The 8744-nt window shown below is 54.1% G+C and overlaps 1 protein-coding gene across 3 annotated transcripts in view; it reads left to right on the top strand.

Annotated features, from left to right (window-relative positions):
• Nucleotides 1–8744, top strand: part of Rusc2 (RUN and SH3 domain containing 2) — a 52012-nt gene that overhangs the window by 42555 nt on the left and 713 nt on the right. For all 3 annotated transcript variants that reach the window (XM_038347183.1, XM_038347182.2, XM_038347181.2), the window contains 9 exons: nt 4068–4715; nt 4896–5081; nt 5227–5367; nt 6046–6122; nt 6269–6443; nt 6533–6638; nt 7239–7285; nt 7651–8440; nt 8529–8666. In XM_038347183.1, coding sequence (XP_038203111.1) covers nt 4068–4715; nt 4896–5081; nt 5227–5367; nt 6046–6122; nt 6269–6443; nt 6533–6638; nt 7239–7285; nt 7651–8440; nt 8529–8666 — 2308 coding nt within the window. The remainder of the gene's footprint in view (nt 1–4067; nt 4716–4895; nt 5082–5226; nt 5368–6045; nt 6123–6268; nt 6444–6532; nt 6639–7238; nt 7286–7650; nt 8441–8528; nt 8667–8744) is intronic.

Here is an 8744-nt window from a genome sequence, read left to right on the forward strand (position 1 = left end):
AGAGCGACCCTAACGGTCAGTTGGGGATGAGGCTGGACTTGATGGGCACATCCTGTAATCCTAGCATTTAGGAAGTGAAGGTGGGAGAGTCAGGAGTTCAAGGTTGGGCCAGTGAGATGACCAGGCAGGTATAGGCACTTAGAGTCCAAGCTCAGCAACCTGAGTGAACTCCCTGGAACTCAGACAGCGGTGAAAGGAAAGTACCAACTCCTCAGTTGTCCTCTGCCTCCCACACTTGTGCACACTTAAAATGATAATTAAAATGCATGCTTTAGCCAGGCGTGATGTCACACGCCTTTAATCCCAGCACTCAGGAGGCAGAGGATCCGGGATCTTGTGCCAGCTCCTTACACACAGTGAGTTTCAGGCCAGTCAGGGCTACATTGTCTCAAAGTGTTAAAGTAAAGGCAGTCTGGAGAGGTGGCTTAGTGATGAAAGCGCCTGCCAGGTATCACTGTCCCCACCCACAAAACTGCAGATGCCACCAATGCCTGGTGATGTGGTAGCCCACCTGTAACCCCGGTCTCAGACAGCAGAGAGATGCCCAGGACAAGCTAGCTGTCAATACTGACTCTATCCAAGAGCTCTGGGTTTGATTGAGTTATCCTGCCTTGGTGAAAAAGGTAGATGAGTGATCAAGGGTGATTCCCAGTATCACTCATACGTGTGCAAACATGCACATACATATTATACACGTACTCATACATGTGCAAGCATATACACATACATACCACATAAACAAAAATGGAAAAATGAAAAAAAGAGATGGAGAGAAAGAGATAGGTAGGAGAGGGCCATTAAAGTATCTTTACTATACTAAAAATTTTTTAATACTTTTTAAATATAAGTATTTTTATTGTGTCAGTGAGATGGTTCAGCTGAGAAAGGCATTGGCAGAGTTGTTCGATCCTGTTGTCCACGTGCCCCCTCCCGTACACACACAATAAGGTTGTGAAACTACCTTTGACACTGTTTTGCGGCAGGGTCTTCTCCATCCCAGATTAGCCTCGAACTGTGCAGCTGAGGACAACCTTGAGTTTCTGATTCTGCTGCCTCTACCTCCTGCTGGGATCATAGGAATGAGCCTCAGATTTATTCGGTCCTCAGGACTGGCCAGGGCTTCCTGCCTTCCAGGGCAGCACTACCAACTGAGCTCCGTCCCCAGTCCCCGTACGACCTTTGTATCAAAGTTGTGTGTTGTCCCATAATCTCCAGTGAAATGCCACAGGTTCTCTCTTGACTGTACACACCCTTCTTTAAATCAGTAAGTGAACCGACAGTCCATTGAATGCATGGATGACCCAGGAAGAAGCTGAAATGCCCCCCTCCGCCCCCCACTGAGAACCTGAGCAGCGGGGTCCACATTGAGTAAAGGAGCTTGTTAAATCTTGATAGAACAAAACTAATAAAGCAGAGGGCAAGGTGAAATTTGATTTGTAAAGTCTCCTTGAGTTGATTTTGGGCCAATAATTGATTGCAGACCCATGAGTCAGCAGTTCTGAAAAGCCCTGCACAAAGGTCACATGCCAGGCGTGCTAGGGGATTGCAGGGACAGCCCACCCCTGCTTTGAAACCGCAGCACTGGCTTCCCGTGGAACTCTGCAGGCGACATTTTTAAGAAGGAACTAAGGAACTAGGGCTGCTTCTCCCAGATACACATGTGGCATGATCTCTGCCTAGGGTTTTCTTAAGAGTCCTCTCATAGGAAAGTGAGAGAACTTGTTTTGGGTCCCAGGGGTAAAACTAACACCTGTTCCTCAAGGTGATCTCCCTTCTAAATTAATCTTATTCTTATGCCTCTTACCATATATTGGGAATAGCAGGGAGGATTTTGGTTTTGGAAGCAGGATCTCCCCATGTAGCCCAGGCTAGCTTCAAATTTGAGATACCCCTGCCTCAGCCTTCCAAGTGCTGGAGATGGTAGGCACATACATCAGAGGAGTGTTTCCTTAGAGGGTAGGACTAGGTATATAGTCCAGATATGCTTTAGTAGGACCAGATAGATAGTTCAGATATGCTTTAGTAGGACCAGATAGATAGTCCGGATATGCTCTACTAGGACTAGATAGACAGTCCGGATATGCTCTACTAGGACTAGATAGACAGTCCGGGTGCTGATAAATGGGTGCTGATAAAGCTGAGAAGACCCAGTCAGCCTTGAAGTGTGATTAGTGGAAGGAAGACATCCCTAATGGAGAGAGCCGTACTCAAAAATGGGGCTGAAGGAAGAGGGCAGGGATAAGGTTGTGACAGCCCTTGGCCTAGTACAGCAGGGACTAGACTGAGCCCCCGGAGGGGAGAGAGGAGAGTCAGAATGGCTAGTATGGGAATTTGAGGAGAGAGCAACCCAGTCTATGGTGTGGCTGTGCCTGCAAACGTCGTCTTTATTCTTTGAGCACTGACCACAGAAGATAAGATACATTAATTTTTTTAAGAAACTAGGTTTATAAAAGGTGTTTTGAGACAGGAGACTGGAATGAATCAGAAGTAGAGATTCATTCATTTAACTGTTCATTTCCTGGACCCTGGAGATACAACAACCAATAGGATTTGGCCCCCACTTTGCTGGGCCGCTGTGAAGAGTCACAGCGCAAGCACATGGAGAAAGAAACTTCCCATGCTTTACAGACGAAATGAGACCCTGTCAGAGGGCTCCTTGGCCAGGGGTCTGGGCAGGAAGTATGGGGATGAGATCTCAGGCAGAAGGGACAGCAGGATGGCCGTGAGTGTGCTGTAGTGAAGGACTGGATGAAGTATGGCACATAGCAAGGAGAAGGGCAGAGTGTCCTCTCAGCACTAGGGTTGACAGTCTCCCCAGCATGATTCTGAGGCGCTTCTCTGAGGCTGTGCACCCATCCCTCATGACTCATCGATGTAAATAAGAAAGACGCACGGCAAACCCAGCCTGGTTCACTGCATGTGTGATGTGGTGGAGCACACGGCCCCAGAGCCAAAGTCTGGCTTGGATAAAATTCTGGCTTGCCATTTCCTAGCTGAATGATCTTAACCTGAGACGATGACTTAATGTCTCTAATTTTAAAATTTCCTGATCTATGTGTGGCAGGGTGGCTCGTACCTATAATGCCAGCACTTGGAGGTTGAGACAGGAGGATCAGAAATCCAAGGCCAATCTTGGCTACAAAGCAAGATCCAAATAAGCCTGAACTACGTAAGATCCTGTCTCAAAAAAGAAAAAATGAAAAAATTCTTAACTGTGGAGAAGTCCTGCCTCTTACAGAGGTTGAGCCACGCCCAGGGTTTTATGTCCTGTAAGGGTTATGGCACCATCTTGTGTTCATTCAGATATCTGCAGCATGTGCTGTGTCCCCCTGCATTGCTCTGGACCAACTCCGGCACACTGACCTGGAAGGGGCCCCCAGGGTTGGGGAGCACATTCCTGTGCAGGAAGAGTACACATGGACACTGAGGTTCTTAGGGGGATCATGGAAAAGCGAGAATGTGGGTGCAGAGCGTATGTGAGCAAACTGAGTAGAGACAGGTGAGAGCTTGAAGTCAGCAGCGTCTTGACACCGAGTCTGCGACTCTTACAGTCTGTGGGTGATCCCACCATCGAAAGAATGGAGGCATCAGGAAAATGGGCAAAGCTGGTTAGGTGGATGGCGGTAGGGTCCGAGTGTCTCCCAGGACATGGTTTGGGACTGCCTTTCTAGTGAGACTGTTTTTATGTAAAATGAAAGCAAAACCCATGGCAAGGTGATCTAAGATAAGAAGATGAACTTAGTGCTGGGAGCTTGGGCACCTGCGTGAAAGTCTGAAATCTAGCTCCCTTTGCAAGGGAGAGCATGTTTGGTGTGAGGAAAGGTCTGAGCCTCTGACACACCTTAAGACCTGTGGAGCTCAGAAAGTGGAGAGGCAGAAGGCAGTCCAGACCGTAACACATAGGGAAGGTCTTACAAGGAGGAGCAGTGCCCCCTCCACCAGTGTGGGTCCAGCAGCCCAGGCTTGCCTACCTTTCCATCGGGTATCACATGGCTGCCCTTGGTTTTCCCTCTTACGTGGGTTTCAGTGCCCCTCTGGCTCAGTCCTTCTCCATCCTGTTGCTGCAGGGGGCGGCACTGAGAGCCGACCAGTGCTTCGCTACAGCAAGGAGCAGAGGCCGACCACGCTGCCTATCCAGCCCTTCGTGTTCCAGCATCACTTCCCCAAGCAGCTGGCCAAGGCCCGTGCCCTCCACAGCCTCTCCCAGCTCTACAGTCTCTCGGGCTGCAGCCGTGCGCAGCCGCAGCCGCAGCCTGTCTCGCTGGTTATCTCCACCACTCGAGGCCCAGCCCCAGCTCCCTCAGGAGAGCCACAGCCATTCACACCCCAGACCTCTGGCAGGGGTGCCAGAAAAGCTGGGCCTGAGCCCGAGACCTCAAGGCCGTCCCCCCTGGGAAGCTACTCCCCTATCCGGAGTGCCGGCCCCTTTGGGCCCAGCACTGACTCGTCCACCTCCACCTCCTGCTCTCCTCCTCCAGAGCAGGCCACAGCAGCAGAAAGTCTCCCCCCGTGGAGCCACCCTTGTCCTCCCGTGCGGCCTGCCACCTCCCAGCAGCCACTGAAGGAGGACCAGAAGATTCCGACCTTGACTGAGTACCGGCTTCATGGCACGGGAAGCTTGCCACCTCTGGGCTCCTGGAGATCTGGCTTTTCCCGGGCAGAGAGCCTGGCTCGAGGAGGTGGTGAGGGCAGCATGGCCTCCCGGCCCAACAATGGTATGAGCTTCATCTGTAGCCCAATCCTTCCACTCCTTTGAATGGCTTCTTATGTGTTCAGCGTGGGTCACACCCTCAGCATCTGGCGTATTTGCCACATCTTCTCGACCCTAGCATTTTATGTGGGCCCCTGCGTGGATGTGAAATGCCGTCTCTTAACTCTGCCTGTTCTGCCCCCAGCCAACCACCTATCCCCTCAAGCCCTCAAGTGGCGGGAATACAGGAGGAAGAACCCATTAGGACCCCCCGGTTTGTCAGGAAGCCTAGATCGAAGGCCACAGGAAGCTCGGCTGGCCCGCAGGAACCCCATCTTTGAGTTCCCCGGTTCTTTTGGCCCTGCCAGCCATCTGAATTACCGGCTGAACGGTGCGTGACCGCGGTCCCTGGTATACCCAGGACAAGCTGGGGTAGGCTTGGAAAGGGGTCAGTTAGTCTAGAGGGTGGAGGGCACCCAGCTGAACCAAGAACTCTCGGGAAGAGCTTCAGGGTAAGGTTTTTCTTTCCTTTTCAGGTCAGGTAGCAAAGCCGTTACCACTGACCTGCCCTGACCTCCAGGACCCCTTCTCCTTAACGGAGAAGCCTCCAGCTGAGTTTTGTCTGTCTCCAGATGGCAGCTCGGAGGCCATTTCCATTGACGTGCTTCAGAAGAAAGGTTTGTATCATCCTGGTCAGGGGTTCTGCTCTCACTACCCGCTGTGCCTGGTACCCTGGCTATACCTCCAGAAGGAGTCTGTGGGCGTTAGGGCAAGAGGTAGAAGTTTGTGTGGTATATTGCGTGAGGGTCGTATGTCAGGAACCTAAGAATCGGCTCCAGCCCTTCCTTCAGCAATGAGAGAGACTGTTCCATAGTTTCTAAAAGTTTACAGGAGTCTGGTGAGGTGGGAGACAGGGGCAGGTGGATCTCTGAGTTCAAGGCCAGCCTGGGTAACACAGTGAGACCATCTCAAAAACTCCAAACAAAAAGTCCCTAAGTGCTGAAGGTATGGCTACCTGGGTGCACTTGTTGGTGCCATCTGAGACAATGAGAACTGACAGGAACACGCTGTTAGCAGCGACCAGTGACCGCTGAGCAACGTTAGGGAGATGCTGAGAAAGGAACCGAGCATAAGCGTGGGCAAAGGGCAGGGCTGGCAAAGGAGAAGCTGCAGTTCCTTGTAGCGAGTAGACACAAAAGGTAGAGAGGGAGGGGAGAGCCCTCTGTGGGGAGAGCAGCCACCCATGGGTGGGGACAGGCATGAGTGGGGCTCCCTCTTCCCCACCAAGGGGTCAGCCTCCGTTGGCTGGGCTAGAGTCTTGAGAACAGCACAGTCACCCAGCTCCTTCCTCACAGGGCTGGTGAAAGCTGTCAACACTGCCGTCGATCTTATCGTGGCCCATTTTGGCACAAGCCGGGATCCTGGGGTCAAGGTAGGCTGGAGCTCTAAAGAGCTGAGCTGCGCCCTGCAGACTAGACTCGGCTGTTTGTGTCCAGGGATGGAGATGGCCAGAGGGAACCGGGGGGCTGGCTGATTGAGAACCAGGTCAGGCTTCTCATGTTGCCCTGTGATCTGCAGGCAAAGCTGGGGAACAGCTCTGTAAGCCCCAATGTGGGCCACCTGGTTCTGAAGTACCTGTGTCCTGCGGTCCAAGCCGTGCTGGAGGATGGGCTCAAGGCCTTCGTGCTGGACGTGATCATTGGACAGCGTAAGAACACGCCTTGGAGCGTGGTGGAGGCTTCCACTCAGCTAGGTAGGAGCCGGACTGCGACTCTGGGCCCCAGGCTGAATTCGGAGTTCCAGAGACTAGAAATGCGATCTCCAACCCTGTCTCCTTCCCAGGCCCGTCCACCAAGGTCCTGCATGGTCTCTACAACAAGGTCAGCCAGTTCCCGGAACTCACCAGCCACACTATGCGCTTCAACGCCTTCATCCTCGGCCTGCTCAAGTAAGTGTGTAGGATGCAGGGTCTAAGCAGCCAGCCCCACCATAGATAGCTCTGCATCCTCTAGAGGGCTGGCTGCCGGGAATGAGGCAGTGTTTGTGTGAGGCCTCGGCATGCCTTTACCCCACCTCGCTGCAGCCTCTCGGCAGCCACTGCTTTCTCCCTCTGCACTCACCCACAAGCCCGTCCACTTTCACAGGCCCGTGGCCTGGCCTATTTAGAAACTAACTGGGTTTCTCAGTGTTCAGGGTCTTGCGAAGTGTGATCCTCTCAATCCCAGCTCTGCTCCTAAATCTGGCCTCAGACCGTGTGCCATAGAGTAGCATGTCCCACGTATCAGCCTGGTCTTTACCTTTGGCCCAGAGCAGCCTGTTCTCACTCAGCAGTCACTGACTTATGTCTGCTGCCCCATTCCAAGAAGAAACGACTGGCTTGTGAATTCCATGTCCGCCAACTCCCCACATCCTCATTGGCTTTCCAGAATTACAAGATGAACCGGCAGCAGCCGGCCATAAATGTCCATCTGTATTTCCTCCCTGTATCTGACCTTCTGCCTTGTCTGTGTTCATGCGAGACTTAACCCTTTCACCTCTCCCTCTCCAGCATCCGGTCCCTAGAGTTCTGGTTTAATCACCTGTACAACCATGAAGGTAATGCCGCAGCCTGCTCCGGCTCACCGGCTAGAGTAGGAGGGGAGGAAAGGGGTTGGGAGGGGAGGGGAGGGGAGGCCCACCCACACTTTCATTCTCGGAGTCTGGGGCTTCTCCTTGACTCAGAGCTGGGGAGGCCCTAGCAGACTTAGGGGGTCCAACAGCTAGGGTGGCCGTGAGCCCCAGCATTTCTCTGACCTCAGAGCTGTCGCTTCGGTGACAGGATGCACGCACCGCACGCTGCAGCTGGCTTTGTGTGAACTGAAGCAGAGCACAGCCTGTGCAGAAGCATGCAGACCTTGCTGTGTCCCTCTCAGACCAGATCCCACTTCTGTGCACGAATCCGTCACCCTCTCTTTCTCTAGATATTATCCAGACCCATTACCAGCCCTGGGGCTTCCTGCGTGCCGCTCACACAGTGTGCCCTGGCCTCTTCGAGGAGCTGCTGCTGCTGCTCCAGCCCTTAGCCCTGCTGCCCTTCAGCCTTGACGTGCTGTTCCAGCACCGGCTGCTGCAGAGCGGGCAGCAGCAGCGGCAGCACAAGGAACTGCTGCGGGTGTCCCAGGACCTGCTGCTCTCTGCACACTCGACACTGCAGCTGGCCCGGGCCCGAGGCCAGGAGGGGCCTGGGGAGCGTGTGAAGGGTGTGGGCGCCTCAGAAGGTGGAGAAGAGGATGAGGAAGACACCGAAGAGGCGGCCGTGGCTGGGGGGAGCTCTGAGCATGCCAGGTGGACCCGAGGGGGTCAGGCGGGCTGGTGGTACCAGCTCATGCAGAGCTCCCAGGTCTACATCGATGGCGCTACCGAGGGCTCTAGATTCCCTCGCAGTAGCAGTGCTGGCAGTGAGAAAAAGAAAGGGGTAGGCAGTGGGGGGCCTTCCCAGGCTCCGCCGCCACGGGAAGGTGTAGTAGAGGGGGCTGAGGCCTGCCCTGCCCCCGAGGAGGCCCTTGGCCAAGAAAGGGGCTGGCCTTTCTGGATGGGGAGCCCCCCTGACTCTGTGCTAGCTGAGCTGAGGCGGAGTCGAGAGAGGGAAGGGCCTGTTGCGCCACCAACAGAAAATGAAGACGGGACCACGGAGCCTTCCTCCGGAGGCATCAAATGGGGACACCTCTTTGGTTCTCGGAAAGCTCAGCGGGAAGCCCGGCCTGCAAACAGGTGAGAGCCGCTGGCATAGACAGTGGTGTGGGAAGCCTGGTCTAAATGTGGACACGGGCAGAACCCGAATGTGTCTCCTCCCCCCTAGGCTGCCTTCAGACTGGCTGAGCTTGGACAGGTCTGTGTTCCAGCTGGTAGCGCAGACAATGGGGTCCCGTCGGGAGCCGGAGCCCAGGGAGAACCTGCACGAGTCACACTCTCCAGCCCTGCCCTCCAAACCTCCGTGGTACGCCCAGGGGAATGAAGTATTGGGGAGCTTGACCGGCTTCTCAGAGGCCTTCTCTGACCTCCGTTGTTTCTCCAG

The sequence above is a fragment of the Arvicola amphibius genome, chromosome 11, assembly GCF_903992535.2.
Source record: "Arvicola amphibius chromosome 11, mArvAmp1.2, whole genome shotgun sequence".
Taxonomy (NCBI): Eukaryota; Metazoa; Chordata; class Mammalia; order Rodentia; family Cricetidae; genus Arvicola; species Arvicola amphibius.